The sequence below is a fragment of the Oncorhynchus kisutch genome, linkage group LG1 (genome assembly GCF_002021735.2).
Source record: "Oncorhynchus kisutch isolate 150728-3 linkage group LG1, Okis_V2, whole genome shotgun sequence".
In the NCBI taxonomy this organism is placed as follows: Eukaryota; Metazoa; Chordata; class Actinopteri; order Salmoniformes; family Salmonidae; genus Oncorhynchus; species Oncorhynchus kisutch.
Genome location: NC_034174.2, coordinates 51,378,184 through 51,400,944, shown reverse-complemented (window position 1 = coordinate 51,400,944; position 22,761 = coordinate 51,378,184). Strand labels below are relative to the sequence as shown.

The window sequence follows — 22,761 nt, the reverse complement described above, 5'->3', positions numbered from 1 at the left end:
TATACACACTATAAACATTTTACAATAGTTATATATATATATTTTTTTTGTCCTGGCCTTCCTCTATTTTTGATTTCTATTTGCCATAATTTTTAACTGAGCTATTTCACAAAAGATTTGAACCTATATACATTTTACAGACCTGATATGTTTTACATTTGTTATCTTGTTGTTATTTGTCCCACCCTACAGGTCCATTCAACCCCTTCCCATCTATCTCTTAACACCATCCATTTTGGATTTCTAATTGCCATATATTTTTCAACTGTGCTGTGATGCTTCAAAAGTACTCAACCTTTCTATTCTCATAGTTACTATATATTGTAAAATAAAGATAAAATGTTTTGCTAAAATAATTATTATATTATTCATCGATTGACTATGACTTTTTTTTAAATCACCCAGTACTAGCTGTAGTGTTAGCTCTAGGTTAATGTTGCAATTCTTCAGTCATTCCTGGACCTGTGACCAAAAAGGAGCTACATATGGACAGTACCAAAATAAATGATCTAAGGACTGCCTCCTCGCAGCAAAATCTGCAGAGCTTGGAAGATTGTATCCCCCATATACTGTATATAACATTATATTGGTTGCAAGAATATTGTATAGTAATTTAAATTCTAAGTTTTGAATACAGCATTGTTTTGCATATCAATTGATAAACCATGTGCCATGGAATCGAAAATCGAAAATCTCTTCCCAAATATTTTGCTATTTTTATGGCACAGCTGTCAATTTACTTGGTCCTTAAATGAAACTGGTATATATGTTTATTTATCACAATTTTCTTTAACCAATGTTGGTCTTTAATGCAGGGCCGACAGACAAGTTCCTTACTATTTCCTCCTTCCACTTGCCTTTTCCATCGTTGTGCTAACGTTGCAATTAGTTGGTTGTAATTTTGGGTAGAGCAGACATTTCCACATGTCTCTGTTAGCTGCATGTGTGACATAACTCCACCAGTCCTATTTATGATATCATTTACAAAAAATATTGTAATCGATTTTATTTTAAAAATCAAGTTTAACCACAATATTTGTTGTATTATTTGTTCTGTCTTTTCAGGTGGATTCAACTGAAATCGCAACCAACTTTCTATGGCTTGTTTAAAAAATAACTATATTTTGGAGATGATTTCATTTTCAAATAACCAAAAGTGAGCGGCAGTAATCTGAATAAAGGGAAAAAGGAGATTCTTGAACATGAAGACATTCTTACTGATGCTTTCAGTGAGAGGTCTAATTTAATATTTAATCATTTCTGCCCTCCAAATTCATATTCATTATATAAATACGCCCTTTTAAATTTTGTCTGGCTTGCCGTTCCAAATAAAATACAATATTTTTTGCTCATATAATTTAGAAAGCAGGTCGCTTGGTCACAAAACCATAAGCAAATAAATAAACTGTGATATGACTAAAGAGTTAATCGGGGTGATTTTTCCACAGATAGACAGGTATTTTCCTTTTCATGGTAGCAAGATCTTATCTGTTTTTGCTAACTATTAACATTTATTAGAGTGAGATCATTTCTTTCATTCGGGATATGTATACCGAGTATGTATACCGAGTATGTATACCGAGTATGTCCACATCCCCGTCAGACCATTTTATTGGTAAACTACACTGTAATTCTCCAAAATTGAAATATTCCAGGCATTTATATATAAACTCCAGTCATACTTTATCAAAAGCCTTTTCAACGTCATCTATGAAAACCAGGCCTGGTTTCATAGTGTTCTATTGTTTCCAGTACTTGTCTTAAAAAAAAAAGAAAAAGAAAAAAAACCTGTCCGATTAGGATGAATAATATCTGATTGAACCTTTTTTAATTCTATGCGCTAAGCATTTAGCTAGAAGTTTTGCATCACAACACTGAAGTAAGAGGCCTCCAATTTTTTTAATTGACTGGATCTACTTGACCACTGTCTGAAAGTGTAACTTAAAGTGGGTACAGCCTCAGTGTTCACAGTAAACGCGCTCTGGAAGTTGTACAGAATTTTCACAACGTTCAAGTTCGCGCTCAGCAGACCTGACATTTGCTCAGCTCCTATTTTTTTAAGACCCTGGTGAGTCTAATAAGCACGCAGCTTCCCTGAGATGGTTTCTGACAGTCAGTGCAGAAATTCTTCAGTTGTGAAAACCCACAGTTTCATCGGCTGTTCAGGTGGCTAGTCTCAGACGATCCCACACGTGAAGACGCCTGATGTGGAGGTCCTGGGCTGGCATGGTTACACATGGTCTGTGGTTGTGAGGCTGTTTGGAAGTACTTCCAAATTCTCTAAAACAACGTTGGAGGAGGCTTATGGTAGAGAAATTAACATTAAATTCTCTGGCAACAGCTCTGGTGTATATTCCTGTAGTCAGGCATGCAATTGCACGCTCCGTGAAAACTTGAGACATCCGTGGCATTGTGTTTGTGTGACAAAACTGCACATTTTAGAGTGGCCTTTTTCCTTTTATTGTCCCCAGTACAAGGTGCACCTGTGTAATGATCATGCTGTTTAATCAGCTTCTTAATATGCCACATCTGTCAAGTGGATGGATTATCACCTTGCAAAGGAGAAATGCTCACTAACAAGGATACAAAAACTGTTGTGCCTAAGATTTCCAATAATACTTTTTTTTTATGTAGAGAACATTTTGTGCGTATGGAACATTTCTGGGATTTTTGATTTCAGTCATGTGAAATCAGCTCATGAAACATGGGACCAGCACATTTTGCATTTATATATATATTTTTTTGTATATTTTGGAGGAGGAAATAACCTTCAAGAAGAAGAACAGTTGGGTGACAACGGGGAATGAGAGCGAAGCGCTTTGGGCCACTTGTCTTTTAATTTACTATGGCCCAGGAGTGTGTGTGCGTGTGTCTATGTGAGTGTGTTTGTGTGGAGGCTTTTGTCTGATGTTTTGTGTCAGTGGGCCTCTGTTTGTTTGATGTGTGTGTGTGTTGTATTCGTGTCAGTGTGAGTGGATAGGAGTTTGTTTGGCTTTGATAGTGAGTCGCTCTTTGTAGACAGATGGTATACCCTCAGATCTCTGTGGTCGGACGACATGCAATATCGCCAGAAAGAAATTCCCATTGAACTTTGTTTGGAGCTCTACAATAGATCACTACGGCTGCCTCCCAAATGATACACTATTCCAGAGTGCGACATTCAGGGGGTCTATATTTTTCTTCAAAAGACATGTCATTTAACGGTAAAAACATTTGTATTACCTTCCATTTGGCATGAACACAACCAGTCAAGATGTTTTCATCTTATTTTCTGTCACGGATCCCTCCGGAACTTTCATTACATACACCTGTCCCCTATTCCCACGGATTAGTACTTGTATAAGTGTGCCCTTTGGTTTCCATTGGGCTGTTGTTTATTGTTACAATGTCTTTTGGTGCGTGTGAGTACCTATGCTGTGTGTTTTGGGCTTTTGTGCCTTTGTGGATTGCGCAGATGATTACGGGTCTCGTCCAGTGTGTTAATCAGTGTGTGCGTGTGTTATTTATTTGAGGTACTCCTCACTCTTTTGATTGGGTTTCAACCCTGTGTTTTGTTTAGTGTTTGTTTGGTCTTCGTCCCTTTGTCTTTACACGGCACGCTGTAATTTTGGTACATTAAAAAAAAAACTATTATGCATTCCTGCGCCTGTCTCCCGAATCTCTTCATCCCATCGTGACATTTTCAAACAAATCACTTCAAAAAGTAGGCTACCTGCACATGTTCGTCCACTCCAAAATAATTCCAGCGTCCAAACAGTGCACCCTGCTCCATTTGATGAATGGAAAGAACTGTTACAAAACACCAAAAAGTTTTATGATATTTGGGGATTGTCACTGGGTCTACACTCTCTTGTAGCCTGAATTATGTGATGTGTCTCGCTGACAAAAGCACCATTTTAGTAGAAAGGTGTGCCAAGGGGCTGTCAAATAAAATGTTATTGGTCACATACACATATTTAGCAGATGCTGTTGCGGGTGTAGCGAAATGCTTGTGTTCCTAGCTCAGTGCAGTAGTATCTAAATACAATTCACAACAATACATACAAATCTAAAAGTAAAAGAATGGAATTAAGAAATATATAAATATTAGATTTAGCCATGTCGGAGTGGCATTGACTAAGATACAGTAGAATAGAATATAGTATATACATAGGAGATGAGTAAAACAGTTTGTAAACTTTATGTAAACATTATTAAAGTGACTAGTGTTCCATTATTAAAGTGGCCAGTGATTCCAAGTCTATGTATATAGGGCAGCAGCCTCTAAGGTGCAGTCCCGGGATGACAAGTGCAGACATGTAAAGATGTTTTCTTTTTAAACCATGACACAGAGGTGGGGGTGTTTTGTTTAATTTGGAATAAACTTTTATTTTAATATTTACCACTGTAGCAGTACAAATTGCAAGAGTGTGACTTTGTTGCATTAAGGGGGTCTCATGTCTCATTCAGTCTCCTTCAGTCCCCCCTGGGCCCCCCGTAATTCACACACTGCCATATTCCCTTTATAGTGCGCTGATTGTGAGCAGGGCCCATAGGATTATGGTTAAAAATAGTGCACTATACTGTATAGGGAATACAGATGTAGGATCTTAATTTGAGCCAGTTTGCTACAGTAGGAAAATAATCCTACAGCAACAGGAAATGTGAATTATTATTATAATTAATGGACATTGTTTGTAGAGGTTGATACAGTACATTTTTCATTAGGGAAAATCAAGTATGACATTTTAAAATGGAAATTACACATTTTAGAAGCCTTTTTAAACCTTGAATACACTTGTAGGGAAGCACAGCCGTGAGCTGCCCAGTGACACAAGCCTATCAGACAAGCTAAATAACTTCTATGCTCGCTTCGAGGCAAGCAACACGGAAGCATGCATGAGAGCATCAGCTGTTCCGGATTACTTTGTGATCACTCTCTCCGTAGCCGATGTGAGTAAGACCTTTAAACAGGTTAACATTCACAAGGCCGCAGGGCCAGACGAATTACCAGGACATGTACTCCGAGCATGTGCTGACCAACTGGCAATTGTCTTCACTGACATTTTCAATCTGTCCCTGACCGAGTCTGTAATACCAACATGTTTAAAGCAGACCACCATAGTCCCTGTGCTCAAGAACACCAAGGTAACCTGCATAAATGACTACCGACCCGTAGCACTCACATCTGCAGCCATGAAGTGCTTTGAAAGGCTGGTTATGGCTCACATCAACACCATTATCCCAGAAACTCTAGACCCACTCCAATTTGCATACTGCCCCAACAGATCCACAGATAACGCAATCTCTATTGCACTCCACACTGCCCTTTCCCACCTGGACAAAAGGAACACCTATGTGAGAATTCTATTCATTGACAACAGCTCAGCGTTCAACACAAAGCTCATCACTAAGCTATGGCCCTGGGACTAAACACCTCCCTCAGCAACTGGATCCTGGACTTCCTGACGGGCCACCCCCAGGTGGTAAAGGAAGGTAACAACCCATCTGCCATGCTGATCCTCAACACGGGAGCCCCTCAGGGGTGTGTACTTAGTCCCCTCCTGTACTCCTTGTTCACCCAACACCTACAAACAAGCAAGATTTCTGGTTCTCACAGACCTCTTTAAGAGGCTCCTCTGTCCTCCACTTGTTACCTGTATTAATGGCACCTGTTTGAACTTGTTATCAGTCTAAAAGACACCTGTCCACAACCTCAAAACAGTCACACTCCAAACTCCACTATGGCCAAGACCAAAGAGCTGTCAAAGGACACCAGAAACAAAATTGTAGACCTGCACCAGGCTGGGAAGACTGAATCTGCAATAGGTAAACAGCTTGGTTTGAAGAAATCAACTGTGGGAGCAAATATTGGAAGACATACAAGACCACTGATAATCTCCCTCGATCTGGGGCTCCACGCAAGATCTCACCCCGTGGGGTCAAAATGATCACAAGAACGGTGAGCAAAAATCCCAGAACCACACGGGGGGACCTAGTAAATGACCTGCAGAGAGCTGGGACCAAAGTTACAAAGCCTACCATCAGTAACACACTACGCTGCCAGGCACTCAAATCCTGCAGTGCCAGACGTGTCCCCCTGCTTAAGCCAGTACATGTCCAGGCCCGTCTGAAGTTTGCTATAGAGCATTTGGATGATCCAGAAGAAGATTGGGAGAATATCATATGGTCAGATGAAACCAAAATAGAACTTTTTGGTAAAAACTCAACTCGTCATGTTTGGAGGACAAAGAATGCTGAGTTGCATTCTAAGAACACCATACCCACTGTGAAGCATGGGGGTGGAAACATCATGCTTTGGGGATGTTTTTCTGCAAAAGGGACCAGGAAGACTGATCCGTGTAAAGGAAAGAATGAATGGGGCCATGTATCATGAGATTTTGAGTGAAAACCTTCTTCCATCAGCAAGGGCATTGAAGACGAAACGTGGCTGGGTCTTTCAGCATGACAATGATCCCAAACACACCGCCCGGGTAACGAATGAGTGGCTTCGTAAGAAGCATTTCAAGGTCCTGGAGTGGCCTAGCCAGTCCCCAGATCTCAACCCCGTAGAAAATTTTGGAGGGAGTTGAAAGTCCGTATTGCCCAGCAATAGCCCCAAAACATCACTGCTCTAGAGGAGATCTGCATGGAGGAATGGGCCAAAATACCGGCAACAGTGTGAAAACCTTGTGAAGACTTACAGAAAACGTTTGACCTCTGTCATTGCCAACAATGGGTATATAACAAAGTATTAAGATAAACTTTTGTTATTGACCAAATTCTTGTTTTCCACCATAATTTGCAAATAAATTCATAAAAAATCCTACAATGTGATTTTCTTGATTTTTTTTCTTCTCATTTTGTCTGTCATAGTTGAAGTGTACCTATGATGAAAATTACAGGCCTCTCTCATCTTTTTAAGTGGGAGAACTTGCACAATTGGTGGCTGACTAAATACTTTTTTGCCCCACTGTAGGCAAATGCAGGCAAAATGCAGCAGTAGACAAATGCAGCAGTAGCCCATTGTCCATTGTTAACTAAGGAAAAATACATAAAGCCAACAAATAAAAATAGAAGAAAATAGCATTTTCCTGATGAAAATTTACGTACTTTCATTCGCGTTTCTCTCTCAACTCCGCCTGTCTGACTCCCTTTCTATCTGTCTTGACTTCAGTTATTGCTAGTAACAATCAAAGGGAAAAACATTCACACAATTAAACAATGAATGCACAAGAATTGGCGGGAGACAGCAGAGAGCATTCTGGAGAGCTGAGTGCATGTATTGTGGAGTTCATATATTATTACTGTACAGACGAGTGCATGTATAATTTTGGAAAATGTATTTCAATGTACTTTAGGGGAAGCTTAGCTTATAGCCTGTTGGATGCGCCCCCTTTTCAAAGTAGGTTACTGTCACACGTTTGTCAAAAATAATTCCAATTACTATATGTAGCCCATGTATCTGATTCTGTCCGGCCAAAAAGAGTACGACATGCCATACACATACTACACATACCGAGACAGAGGGGCACTGTTTTGCTATCGGATGCTTTATCTGAGATTGATGGATCTTTCTGTAAGCGCAAATCTCGGTCAAATAAATTATCAATATTTACATATTTTATTTGGACAGGCAAGGACGTACGGGAGGGCGGGCCAGGCCCCTTAAGGTCCGCCCATAATGCAGGCCCTGACTCACACACACACACACACACACACACACACACACACACACACACACACACGTTGTTTATTGATGATGCTCTCCTCCCCCCTGCTCTTTCGGGGGGAGAGTCCTGCTGGTCAGATGGATTAGTGACTTGAACTCCTTCTCTTTATAAAAGACGGTGTGCGTGTTTGTGCGTGCACATGTGTGTAGGAGAGCGGATATAATGATTGGATAGCGAGGGGTCCTGGACTTCAAACCCAAGGTGGGACACCGTAAAGGTGGAAGCTCAGTGGTCCTGGGGTAGCCTGGCCTTTCATGTCCACTTTGGTCCGTTCAGTCAAGTGAGACCATTGAACCAGAGTTCAATTGAAGCCAGAGTGGGGTCGATGGCTATCGTATACCACTGTGAGATGCTGAGAAAGAAAAGTGTAGTGGCAGCCATGTGCTCTTTTAACATGAGCTGACTTGGATTGGCCCTATGTTTTTGGCATGTTGAAGCTCAGTGTAATACTATACAGTGTGCAACCTTTTTCTTGTGAGATCAAGTTCTGCAATGCTGAGGCAGATCTGTGTTTTCATTCAGTGATTATGGGTTTGAATAAATAACTTCTATAGCCTACCGCCGTCACGCTTTCAACTCTTCTTTCAAACTACCTGTGAGTTCTATTGGCTGCTGTATTTAACATTGAGGAAAAAAGAGCTTGCGTCCCTCTTGGAATTGTCTTTAAGAGCTCAACCCATACTATCTTTGTTTGGCCTTTTTTTCACCCCTCATCCCTCCATCAAAAGGGTTGTCAATGCCGTCATCTCCTTAGGAGTAGTTAGGGAACATCTTAAAAATAAATAATAATATATGCCGTTAGCTAACGCTTTTATCCAATGCAACTTACAGTTGGGGATACATACAATTGTTGTATGGGTGGTCCCTGCCGGAATCAAACCCACAATGCTGGCATTGCAAGTGCCATACTCTACCAAATGGGCTACAGATGACCACTAATGATTTGAAGTGATTGATGGTTGACTGTTCCCTCATCCCCTCAGAAGTGCTATTCTTGGGGTTTTGACAGTTCCCTCCTTTCCTTAGAAGTGTTTATCCTTGGGGCCCTAGGGAGGTCGGGATGGTTCTACTGACCAGGTGACAGAACTCCTGAAAAGACAACCCATCAGATGCCCACCCACCCTTTTTGGACAACACACTCAATCTAAATCCTTAAATGTTTCAGTACCTCCTCTCCCACCACCCTCCATCCATCGCCCCCCCCCCTCCCTCCCTCCCTCCCTCCCTCCCTCCCTCCCTCCCTCCCTCCCTCCCTCCCTCCCTCCCTCCCTCCCTCCCTCCCTCCCTCCCTCCCTCCCTCCCTCCCTCCCTCCCTCCCTCCCTCACTCACTCACTCACTCACTCACTCACTCACTCACTCACTCACTCACTCACTCCCTCTCTCCGTCACTCCATCCCTCTCTCCCTCTCTCCCTCACTCCATCTCTCTCACTCTCCCAACTGGCCAGTTACACTCCATGAAGGCTCCAATCTCTTTCTTGAACCCACTTAGCCGTCCCCAAACTCTCGACCCAGGTGTTTTCTTTCTCTTCTTCCTCCCCCCTTCCTCTACTCCTTTCTCGTCCATCTCGGCATTTATTTATTTAGTTTGACCCTGTATTTCCTCCTTTTTCTTCTCCTTTGAAGAAGGGATGTGAGAGGATGGGATGCGCTGCGCAGGGCTGGGTCTTCACGGCTGGTTGGTCCCACGGTGGTTGCATTATGCTGATTGGTTTCTGTATGCGACGTGTTGGCTGTGCTCCCCTTTGATGTGGCTTGATGGCGTGCTGTGCCAGGGTGGCACAGCGTATAGGAGGAGGAGGAGAAAAAACAGAGGAGAAGGGGACAGAGAGGAACAGGAGGGGAAGGAGCAATAAAGGGCCACTTAGGAGGTGCACTGTAAACGTTCCCAATCTTGAAGATAAGGAAGATGGAGGAGAGGTTGGGAATCCATCTGTGAAATTGTTCAGAGTAGCTGTCCGGTGTTGGATAAGATATCTTCATATCAGACCTGGGTTCAGTATAACATTTTGTCGTCTCACAGTTTCTGAGTTATGCTAATCACATTGCAAGGGCAATGCCCCTGAAGAGATAAATACAGTTGTATTGGACCATCTGTTTGTCACACTTTTATAGTAGTCTATGCTTGTATAGTCTATGTTGTGTGAAGTGCTGTAAAATATTTAAGAAACAATACTTTAAAGTACTACTTAAGTATTTTTGGTGGGTATCTGTACTTTACTATTTATATTTGACAAATTTTACTTCACTGCATTCCTAAAATAATGTACTTTTTACTTCATACATTTTCCCTGACACCTAAAGTACTCATTACATTTTGAATGTTTAGCAGGACAGGAACATGGTCCAATTCACGCACTTATCAAAAAAACATTTGCGGTCATCCCTACTGCCTCTGATCTGGCAGACTAACTAAACATAAATGCTTGTAAATTATGGCTGAGTGCTTGAGTGTGCCCTTGGCTATCCATAATTTTAAAAAGCAAGATAATTGTGCCGTCTGGTTTTCTTAATATGAGGAATTTGAAATTATTAACACTTTTACTTTTGATACTTAAGTATAATTGAGCTATTACATTTACTTTTGATTACCTACGTCTATTTAAAACCAAATACTTTTAGACTTTTAATCAAATAGTATTTTACTGGGTGACTCACTTTTACTTGAGTCATTTTCTATGAAGGTGTCTTTTACTTTTACTTAAGTATGACAATTGGGTAGTGTTTCCACCACTGGCTGTAGATAATAATAGCCTAAGTGTGAATGTGTCTGAAAGCTACGCAGACCTTCAGTGGCTATTGAAGCATGGCCATGAAAACATGGCCTCTCTTAGTTCCCTAAAGGACCTGAGCATAATATAATTCTGGAAATATTCTTGCAAGATTATGGTGCAATGCATCTGTGTCAATGGTGTGCAATGCAAAGCAATTGATGCGTCAACATTTTAATTGTATCTGTTCTTATTCAAATAAATGAAAGCCATACTGTGTCTAATGCAGGAATTTGAATGAAGCATTTTGGGTACTTGGTATTCATTATTAATAATATTTATTAATTTTCCTCCCACTCGCTCTCTTTCCCTCTCTTTTTCTCCCTCCACAGTTGTAGTGTTGTACGTTCAAGGCATCGGGACAAAGGAGTGGAGAGAGGTGAGTGAAAGTACTATTTTATTATTGATCTTATACAGTATGTTGTACTGTATCAACATAGTGTTGGTCCCATGTTTCATGAGCTGAAATAAAAGATCCCAGAAAAGTTCCATATGCACAAAAAGCTTATTTCCCTCAAATAATGTGCATTCATTTGTTTACATCCCTGTTAGTGAGCATTTCTCCTTTGCCAAGATAATCCATCCACTTGACAGGTATGGCATATCAAGAAGCTGATTAAACAGCATGCTCATTTCATTTTTTTTTCATTTCATCTTTATTTAACCAAGTAGGCTAGTTGAGAACAAGTTCTCATTTGCAACTGCAACCTGGCCAAGATAAAGCAGAGCAGTTCGACACAAACAACAACACAGAGTTACACATGGAATAAACAAACATAGTCAATAATACAGTAGAAAAAAAGTCTATATACAGTATGTGCAAATGAGGTAGGATAAGGGAGATACTGGGGTGCAAAGGAGCAAGACATATACATACATACAGGATGGGATGAGGTAGTTGGATGGACTATGTACAGGTGCAGTGATCTGTGAGCTGCTCTGACAGCTGGTGCTTAAAGTTAGTGAGGGAGATATGAGGGAGTCTCCAGCTTCAGTGATTTTTGCAGTTCGTTCCAGTCATTGGCAGCAGAGAACTGGAAGGAAAGGCGGCCAAAGGAAGAATTGGCTTTGGGGGTGACCAGTGAGATATACCTGCTGGAGCGCATGCTACGGGTGGGTGCTGCTATGGTGACCAGTGAGCCGAGATAAGGCGGCGCTTTACCTAGCAGAGACTTGTAGATGACCTGGAGCCAGTGGGTTTGGCGACGAGTATGAAGCGAGGGCCAGCCAATGAGAGTGTACAGGTCGCAGTGGTGGGTAGTATATGGGGCTTTGGTGACAAAACGGGTGGCACTGTGATAGATTGCATCCAATTTGTTGAGTAGAGTGTTGGAGGCTATTTTGTAAATGACATCGCCGAAGTCGAGGATCGGTTGGTTGGTCAGTTTTACGAGGGTATGTTTGGCGACATGAGTGAAGGATGCTTTGTTGCGAAACAGGAAGCCGATTCTAGATTTAATTTTGGATTGGAGATGCTTAATGTGAGTCTGGAAGGAGAGTTTACAGTCTAACCAGACACCTAGGTATTTGTAGTTGTCTACATAATCTAAGTCAGAACTGTCCAGAGTAGTGATGCTGGACGGGCGGGTAGGTGCGGGTAGCGATCGGTTGAAGGGCATGCATTTAGTTTTACTTGCATTTAAGAGCAGTTGGAGGCCACGGAAGGAGAGTTGTATTGCATTGAAGCTCGTCTGGAGGTTAGTTAACACAGTTTCCACAGAAGGGCCAGAAGTAAACAGAATGGTGCCATTTGCGTAGATGTGGATCAGATAATCACCAGCAGCAAGAGCGATTACACAGGTGCACCTTCTGCTAGGGATGCCACAGATGTCTCAAGTTTTGAGGGAGTGTGCAGTTGGCATGCTGACTGCAGGAATGTCCACCAGAGCGGTTGCCGGATAAATTAATGTTAATTTCTGTGCCAATGTTACATTTCTCTACCAACGCTGTATTAGAGAATTTGGCAGTACGTTCTGCTGGCCTCACAAATGCAGACCACATGTAACCATGCCCAGGAACTCTACATCTGGCTTCTTCACCTGCGGGATTGTCTGAGACCAGCCACCCACACAGGTGATGAAACTGTGGGTTTGCACAACTGAATAATTTATCCACAAACTGTCAGAACCCGTCTCAGGGTAGATCATCTGCGTGCTCGTTGTCCTCACCAGGGTCTTGATCTGACTGCAGCTCGGCATTGTAACCGACTTCAGTGGGAAAATGCTTACTTCCGATGGCCACTGGAACACTAGAGAAGTATGCTCTTCACGGATGTATCCTGGCAGATGGCAGACAGCGTGTATGGCATCATGTGGGCGAGAGGTTTGCTGATGTCAATGTTGTGAAAAGAGTGTCCCATGGTGAGCGGTAGGGTTATGGTATGGGCAGGCGTAAGTTACGGACTTTGAACACAACTGCATTTTATCGATGGCAATTTCAATGATCAGAGATACCATGACGAGATCCTGAGGCTCATTGTCATGCCATTCATCAGCCGCCATCACCTCATGTTTCAGCATGATAATGCACTCCCCATATTGCAAGATCTGTACACAATTCCTGGAAGCTGAAAATGTCCCAGTTCTTCCATGGCCTGCATACTCACCAGACATGTCACCCATTGAGCACGTTTGGGATGCTCTGGATCAACAGTGTGTTCTAGTTCCCGCCAATATCCTGCAACTTCATACAGCCATTGAAGAGAAGAGGCCACAGGCCACAATCAACAGCCTGTGCGAAGGAGATGTGTCGCTCTGCATGATGCAAATGGTGGTCACACCAAATACTGACTAGTTTTCCAATCCTTTTATTTAAGGTATCTGTGACCAACAAATGCACACCTGTGTTCCTAGTCATATGATATCCATAGATCAGGGCCTAATGAATTAATTTAAATTGACTGATTTCCTTTTATGAACTAACTCAGTAAAATATTTGAAATTGTTGCATGTTGCATTTATATTTTTGTTGAATGTATACGTATATGCCCTTGGAAGAAAAAGTAATTATTTGAAATGATAGATTTGACGAGTATCATACAGTATCTCAAGAGAATGTTTACTGAAGACCCAATGCTGTAGGGCTGGCTTTCATAAGGTGAATCGTCACATCGGTTTCAAAAAGTTATGAATTTCACAAAAATACATAATTTCTTTGCAATGGTATTTTGAAACGAATGCCATCGATTCAACTTATAAAACCTAGTCCTAGTAGAAATGATATACACTATATATATTTTTTTTATGGTGCTAAAACTTTTTTGCAACAGTATGACGCTCAGTTCTATGGATTCTTCAGTTGTTATTCTCCAGAGGTACTGAATAAGATGAATGGAACGGTAATGTTTGCCTGGAAATGCAGGGAAAATGCACTCATGGTAACACTGTCTGGTCCTCAGGTGTCAAAGCATGTGGCCATCTCTGAGACAGGGTAGGATTTCACAGAGGGGAAGACAAACATACAGTGTGCGGGAGCATACAGTGCATTCGAATGTACTCCTTGACTTTTTCCACATTTTGTTACATTACAGCCTTATTCTAAAATGGATTTTAAAACCAAAAAATCCTCAGCAATCTACACACAATACCCCATAATGACAAAGTGAAAACCGGTATCTAGATATGTTTGCTAATTTATTCAAATCTAAAATAGAAATACCTTATTTAAATAGGTATTCAGACCCTTTGCTCTGAGACTCGAAATTAAGCTCAGGTGCATCCTGCTTCCATTGATCATCCTTGAGATTTTTCTACAACTTGATTGGAGTCCACCTGTGGTAAATTCAATTGATTGGACATGATTTGGAAAGGCACACACCTGTCTATATAAGGTCGCACAGTTGACAGTGCATGTCAAATCAAATCAAATTGCATTGGTCACATATTTAGCAGATATTATTGCGGGTGTAGTGAAATGCTTGTGTTCCTAGCTGCAGAAGTACAGTAGCATCACTAGGCAGCAGGTAGCCTAGTGGTTAGAGCATTGGGCCAGTAACTGAAAGGTTGCTGACAAAGTAAAAATCGGTCTTTCTGTCCCTGAGCAAGGCAGTTAACCCACTGTTCCTTGGGCGCCGAGGATGTGGATGTTGATTAAGGCAGCCCCCCTGCACCTCTCTGATTCAGAGGGGTTGGGTTTTAAAAGCAGAAGACACATTTCAGTTGAAGGCATTCAGTTGTACAACTAACTCTGTATCCACCTTTCCCTAGCAGTGCAGTAGTATCCAAGAACGATTCACAACAATACACACAAATCGAAAAGTAAAGGATTGGAATTATGAAATATATAAATATTAGATTGAGCAATGTTGGAGTGGCATTGACTAAAATACAGTATAATAGAATACAGTATATACATATGAGATGAGTAAAGCAGTATTTAAACATTATTAAAGTGACTAGTGTTCCATTCTTAAAGTAGCCAGTGATTCCAAGTCTATGTATAAAGGGCAGCAGCCTCTAAGGTGGAGGGTTGCGTAACCGGGTGGAAGCTGGCTAGTGATGGCTATTTAACAGTCTGATGGCCCAGATGGTCCCAGCTGACCTCGCCTTCTGGATGATAGTGGGGTGAACACGTTGTGGCTCAGGTGGTTGATGTACTTGATCTTTTTGGCCTTCCTGTGACATCGGGTGCTGTAGGTGTCCTGGAGGGCAGGTAGTTTATCTGATGCGTTAGACAGACCACACCACCCTCTGGAGAGCCCTGCGGTTGTGGGCGGTGCAGTTGCCATACCAGGTGGTGATACAGCCTGAAATGATGCTCTCAATTTTGCATCTGTAAAGGGTTCTGGTGCCAAGCCACATTTCTTCAGCCTCCTGAGGTTGAAGAGGTGCTATTCGTCACACTGTCTGTGTCGGTGGGTCATTTCAGATAGTCAGTGATGTGTATGCAGAGGAACTTGAAGCATTCCACCTTCTCCACTGTGGTCCCGTCGATGTGGATAGTGGCGTGCTCCCCCTGAAGTCCACGATCAGCTCCTTTGTTTTATTGCCGTTGAGTGAGAGCAAACACCAAGCCATGAGGTAGAAGGAATTGTTTGTTGAGCTACGAATCAGGATTGTGTTGAGGCACAGATCTGTGGAAGGGTACCAACATATTTCTGCAGTTTTGAAGGTCCCCAAGAACACAGTGGCCTCCATCATTCTTAAATGGAAAAAGTTTGGAACCACCAAGACTCTTCCTAGAGCTGGCCGCCCGGCCAAACTGAGCAATTGGGGTAGAAGGGCCTTGGTCAGGGAGGTGACCAAGAACCCGATGGTCACTCTGACAGAGCTCCAGAGTTCCTCTGTGGAGATGGGAGAATCTTCCAGAAGGACAACCATGTCTGCAGCACTCCACCAATCAGGCCTTTATGGTAGAGTGTCCAGATGGAAGCCACTCTTCAGTAAAAGGCACATGACAGCCCGCTTGGAGTTTGCCAAAAGTCACTGATGAATCCAAGATTGAACTCTTTGGCCTGAATGGCATCACGTCTGGAGGAAAACTGGCACCATCCCTATGGTGAAGCATTGTGGTGGCAGCATGTGGGGATGTTTTTCAGTGGCGGTCACTGAGAGACTAGTCATGATTGAGGGAAAGATGAACAGATCAAAGTGCAGAGAGATCCTTGATGAAAACCTGCTCCAGAGTGCTCAGGACCTCAGACTGGGGCGAAGGTTCACCTTCCAATGGGATAATGACCCTAAGCACACAGCCAAGACAGCGCAGGAGTGGCTTTGGGACAAGTCTCAATGTCCTTGAGTGGCCCAGCCAGAGCCCGGACTTGAACCCAATCAAACATCTCTGGAGAGACCTGAAAATAGCTGTGCAGTGGCAGTCCCCATCCAACCTGACAGTCCCCATCCAACCTGACTTTTAGCGTCATACCCAAGAAGGTCATCAACAAAGTACTGAGTAAAGGGTCTGAGTGCTTATGTAAATGTAATTTTTCAGTTTTTTATTTTTAATACATTTGCAAAAAAGAAAATAAACGGTTTTTGCTTTGTCAATATGGGGTATTGTCTGTTAATACGTTTTAGAATAAGGCGATAACTTAACAAAATGTGGGGTCTGAATACTTCCAGAATGCACTGTATATGGCTCTGATAATGTGGTTCTCATTACAGAAGTGGTCTACATGTAGTGCCTTAGTGGGAGGAGGGAATCGACCACAAACTTTATCAATTAATACTGGTTATTCAGCATTGTTAGCTGAATATACAATAACAATGCATTCAAAAGTTACTTTTCAAAATGCCTGTGTTGCAGCAATGTTAAATTGTTAATGTGACACTCTCTCGCAAGTTCATTAGCAATCATCTAACAATAAATTGAGAAAAGAAAACTGAAATATGCCCCACATGGTGAAGATACTGTATAGCTATCTATATATTTAGCAGTACATGTTTTATCCATGTGTGCTAATGCACCCAACTGTAGGAATCTTAAGCATTCAGATGATGGTGAAACAACAAGGAAGACCCTCTCTTCAATGAACAGTTTCATTTTTCGAGTGAGATCGTGGCTATTACTAGGGCATAATCAAGGCATACAGTAATAGGGCCTAAAAGGGTGGAACCGAGCCTAACTGGGCTTAACTGGTCTGAACAGGTTCTATCCAGTTCCGATTAGGATTCTCTCCCATCGTCTTGTCAAGGGACTCCATAATAAATCACAATTCTTGTCAGCCAGACACAGACAGGGAAGGCTTAACCATGCATGTGTGGGTGAAATGCTCTGTGACAGTCACATTGAGAAAAAGCCTCATACAAATAGAATTTAATTGGCAAAAGTCATTCAAGATAAGTATTGTTTTTTGGAGTGAGTGATCAAAACATTTTTTATCACCCCAAAATAAATTGGGAAGCGGTCCTTGAAAAGCTATTGGAACCTAAGGGACTAAAGCATAGGATATGTGAACGAGGAGTATTGTGATGTGCTCTCTCTCTCACTCCTCGGGATGTAAAAATAAATGAAAATGATTTTGTGGGACCAGGGTTACACATGTAACCTTTTTTGTTGTTGTTGGTCCTGATGCTTTCCTATATCTCTCAGATGCATTTAGACACCAGACCATTCTTCCTTTTGATGTATTTGTTGACTATATGTTTTGCCATGTATCAATTTGTTATTCAATGCATTCCTATGGGCTAACAGCAGTAAGGCCAAATTCAATGTTTCATCAAATGTAAAACAGTTGAAGTCGGAAGTTTACATAAACTCAGTTTTTCACAATTCCTGACATTTAATCCAAGTAAAAATTCCCTGTCTTAGGTCAGTTAGGATCACCACTTTATTTTAAGTATGTGAAATGTCAGATTAATAGTAGAGAGAATGATTTATTTCAGCTTTTATTCCTTTCATCACATTCCCAGAGGGTCAGAGGTTTATATATACTCAATTATACATTCCTTGCTCGCACACGCTTTTTCAGTTCTGCCCTCACATTTTCTATAGGATTGAGGTCAGGGCTTTGTGATGGCCACTCCAATACATTGACTTTGTTGGCCTTAAGCCATTTTGCCACAACTTTGGAAGTATGCTTGGGGTCATTGTCCATTTGGAAGACCCATTTGCGACCAAGCTTTAACTTCCTGACTGATGTCTTGAGATGTTGCTTCAATATATCCACATCATTTTCCTACCTCATGATGCCATCTATTTTGTGAAGTGCAGTAAATCACCCCCACAACATGATGCTGCCACCCCCGTGCCTCACGGTTGGGATGGTGTTCTTCGGCTTGCAAGCCTCTCCCTTTTTCCTCTAAAGATAATGATGGTCATTATGACCAAACAGTCATCAGACCAGGGGACATTTCTCCAAAAAGTAAGATCTTTATCCCCAAGTGCAGTTGCAAACTGTAGTCTGGCTTTTTTTATGCCAGTTTTGGAGCAGTGTCTTCTTCCTTGCTGAGCAGCCTTTCAGGTTATGTCGATATAGGACTCGTTTTAATGTGGATATAGATAATTTTGTACCGGTTTCCTCCAGCATCTTCATAAGGTCCTTTGCTGTTGTTCTGGGATTGATTTCCACTTTTCGCACCAAAGTACATTCATCTCTAGGAGACAGAACTTGAAATAAATCCACAGGTACACCTCCAATTGACTCAAAGTATGTCAATTATCCTATCAGAAGCTTCTAAAGCAATGACATCACTTTCTGGAATTTTCTAAGCTGTTTAAAGGCACAGTCAACTTAGTGTATGTAAACTTCTGACCCACTGGAATTGTGATACAGTGAAATAATCTGTCTGTAATCAATTGTTGGGAAAATTACTCTTGTCATGCACAAAGTAGATATCCTAACCAACTATCCTAGCCAAAACTATAGTTTGTTAACAAGAAGTTTGTGGTAGTTTGAAAAACAAGTTTTAATGACTCCAACCTAAGTGTATGTAAACTTTCGGCTTCAACTATATGCCTAAAATTCTAAATCAAATAGCTATATGATCCATGGCATGGCCATCTTAAATCGTATATGTAAGCTTATTGCCCTCCTCAACTTTTTAAGTCACCAACCGCCAATGTCTGAATTATAAACGTTTGATATTTACTCTTCCCAACTTTATTTTCTATTTACAGGTTATAAAATAACCTGGTGCCAGCTGAAAGGTTTATTCTCTTTCCACCCTTTAATTTCCCATAAAAGCATGATGAGCTCCTCAGTTTTTCTCTCAATCTATTTTCCAACACTATTTTAATAAATAAATCCATCTGGACAAAGGTTGGAACCGAGACTAGACTTCACCATATGCCTCAATTTCCAAGTCTGCTTCCCTCCTTACCTCAGGCCATGCTGCGGTGCAGTTTAATCACTGTGTGAAAGATGCCCACTATGGCTACTGTACTGCTCTCTCACCCGTAAGAAATATGGGTCTCACCACCCTGGGTTTTGTTCGTGAGCAGGCAACATTTAAAACATTTTTGCAACACAAATCAAAATAAGGCATTTCAGGTTAGTCCCTCCCCGTTTCAGGATATTTTCTTCTGTTTGATGTGTGGAGGTAGTGTGGAATTGTGAAAGTTGGCTCAGGGGTTGTTTTGATGCAATTAGGTTAGCAGCAGAGATGTAATTTCTATGTCTAATGATATGGAACAAGATAATTAGTATTAGTTTCACCAGCAGCTCTGCAAAGCCAAGTTGACCCCAATCCAAAACCAGTTAATGTCAAGAACAATCCAAAACGCACAGGAACAAGTTTTTGGACCAGAACGACAAAGCCTTCAAAGCCGCTTATTCCTCGTTGAATTGTGTGTGTGTGTGTGTGAGTGTGTGTGTGACTGTTTTTGTCCTTGTGGCAGGCAGGCAGGCTGTACCAGGGTGCTTCAAACTCCCCATTTGAAGCATCTCTTCTCTATATCTTTCTCTTGTCTCCCTCGACGCTAAAGAGGCTTCATTAGGCCGACTCCAAAGCACCTGACTGCATTCAGAAACACACTGTGGGATGCCACAGCGATGCTAATGATGCTAACCTACTTTCTAACGAGTTCTTTCAGAATAACAATGATTGCTCTCAATTCACGACCCACGGTGAGCGGCATGATAAGTGACATTCGGCGGCCACTCGTCTCATTTTGGATCTCGGCGGTATCCTGTTCTCATGAGCTTCTCTCTCTCCCTGTTTTTCTCTATTTCTCTCTCTCTCTCTCTCTCCCTGTTTTTCTCTTTCTCTCTCTCTCTCTCTCCCCCCCTGTTTTTCTCTATTTCTCTCTCTCTCTCTCTCTCTCCCTGTTTTTCTCTATTTCTCTCCCTCTCTCTCTCTCTCTCTCCCTGTTTCTCTCTCTCTCTCTCTCTCTCTCTCTCCACTCCACTTTTGTTCCACTTGCAGTCAAGATGGTTCATTATAAAGAGAGACTGAATAAAGAGACAAACTTTTCCACTGATTACCTCGAAGGCGCTCTTCTTCTTCTCTCGTTGTCGTCGTACCCTGTGGCTCGTACTGTGATTATGTAGAAGGGGCTCTGTGCACCACTGTCAATCAGACATGTTAGGACAATGTTGTCTTATGTTATTCACTGTTTGACAAGCAGCATAGCAAATTGAAAGTGGGCAGGTGATGCATTGTGGGTCTCAGCTGTCACTGGAGATATGAAACATCACCAACTTCATAAACGGTGTAGGTAATACATAGCTTACGTATTAAATGACATGGAGAGGTAGTGTCTTGAATTAAGATGGGTTATTTGACAGACCACATAACAGTTCCTCTTCGGAACTTGTCTCCATTTGCGCCCGCACTCTCTTGCCTCTAGATCAACGCCAACTGGTACGCTAACTCCAGCTCAGTGGAAGTGTCGACCCGCTGTTCACCAGTCTTGGAATACCTGATGGTCAAATGTCGACCTTTCAACCTCCCGAGGGAGTTTTAAGCTGTTGTCGTGACTGTTGTATACATTCCATCTCAGGACAAGAAAAATAACACGCTGGCACTTAACGAACTGTATTAACAAGCAAGAAAACCTACATCCAGAGGCTGCTTTTCTGGTTGCTGGAAATGTTTAGTCCGCGTCACTAAGACAGATGATGCCCATCTTCCATCAACACATCTTCAATGCCACCTGGGGCCGATAAAGTCCTAGACCACTGTTTTTCTATCCACAAGCAAGCATACAAGACCCTCCCTCGTCTGCCATTCGGCAAATCAGATCATGAATCCGTACTCCTGCTTCCTGTTTACAAGCAGAAACTCAAACAGGAAGTACCTGTGACTCGTTCCGTTGAAAAATGGACACCAGAATCAGATATTATGCTACAGGACGGCTTTGCTAGAGCTGATTGGTATGTACTGTATTTCGAGACTTCGCCAATAACATTAACAAGCTAACCACCTCCGATACTGGCTTCATTAGACAATGTATTAAGTTTGCCACACACACACACACACACACACACACACACACACACACACACACACACACACTCACTCTATCATCTGCTCACTCACACAGAATATGCACATACTGTACATTCATACTGACTCTACATACACTCACACCCACTCACATACAATCTGCTGCTACTCTGTTTATCTTATATCCTGTTGCTTAGTCACCTTACCCCTATACATATCTACCTCCATCACTCCAGTATCCCTGCACATTTTAAATATGGTACTTGAACTGACCCTGTATATAGTATGCTTACTTACTTATTGCGTTCTTCATATTACTTCTTATTTCTTGTGTGTTTTCTCCAGTATGACATTGTTATTGTTTATTGCATTGTTGGGTTTTAAATTTTGAGTTAGCAAGAAAGGCATTTCACTGTACTTGTGCATGTGACATTTAACTTTAAACTTAAGGACCCAGGCAGTTGTTAATTTACAGCGCGCGCACACAAACACACACAGTATATACACTGAGTATACAAAACATGCTCTTTCCGTGACATAGACTGACCAGGTGAATCCAGGTGAAAGCTGTGATCACTTATTGATGTCACTTGTCAAATCTACTTCAATCAGTGCAGATGAAGGGGAGGAGACAGGTTAAAGAAGGATTTTTAAGCCTTGAGACAATTGAGACATGAATTGTGTATGTGTGTCAATCAGAGGGTGAATGGGAAAGACAAAAGATTTAAGTGCCTTTGATCAAGGTATGATAGTAGGTACCAGGCGCACTGGTTTGTGTCAAGAACTGCAATGCTGCTGGGTTCTTAATGCTCAACCGTGTGTATCAAGAATGGCACACCACCCAAAGGACATCCAGTCAACTTTACACAACTGTGGGAGTCAACATCGGCCAGCATCCCTGTGGTACGCGTTCAACACCTTGTAGAGTCCATGCACCGATTAATTGAGGCTGTTCTAAGGGAAAAGGGCAGGGATGCAACTCAATATTAGGAAGGTGTTCTTAATGATTGGCATACTCAGTTTATATACTACAGGGCCATGCTCCTTCTGAGTATCGACTGTCTTAATAAGCAGTGAGGGATGAAACAAGAGTGATACAACTGCAAGTCAAAAGCCGCCCTCTCTTACACCTCTCCCTCCCCCGCCCCCGCCTCCTCTTCGCCACCACCACCACCCTTCTTCCCCAGCCCCCTCGACACCTCCTGACGCTCATACCACCAATCCATCCCTCACTACTTGTCATGTCATCCACCATGCTCGACCCACGCACGCACACACAAACACAGAACAAAGCGACAGGAAGAGTTGTCTTATACATCTATTGATTTTGCTGCTCTTTCATGCTGCTGACATATGAAATGAATTCAAATCTGTAGATCTGTCCTTTATGGATGACACTTTTGAGTACAGCGTATTTGGACACCGGTCATCAATCTTCCAAGTTTCCATCAA

The 22,761-nt window shown here is 42.0% G+C and overlaps 1 protein-coding gene across 1 annotated transcript in view; it reads left to right on the top strand.

The window, feature by feature from the left end:
- Window positions 1-22,761, top strand: part of LOC109867580 (copine-9-like) — a 224,315-nt gene that overhangs the window by 35,898 nt on the left and 165,656 nt on the right. The window contains exon 3 of the mRNA XM_031826680.1: window positions 10,816-10,862. Within this exon, the coding sequence (XP_031682540.1) occupies window positions 10,816-10,862 (47 nt within the window). The remainder of the gene's footprint in view (window positions 1-10,815; window positions 10,863-22,761) is intronic.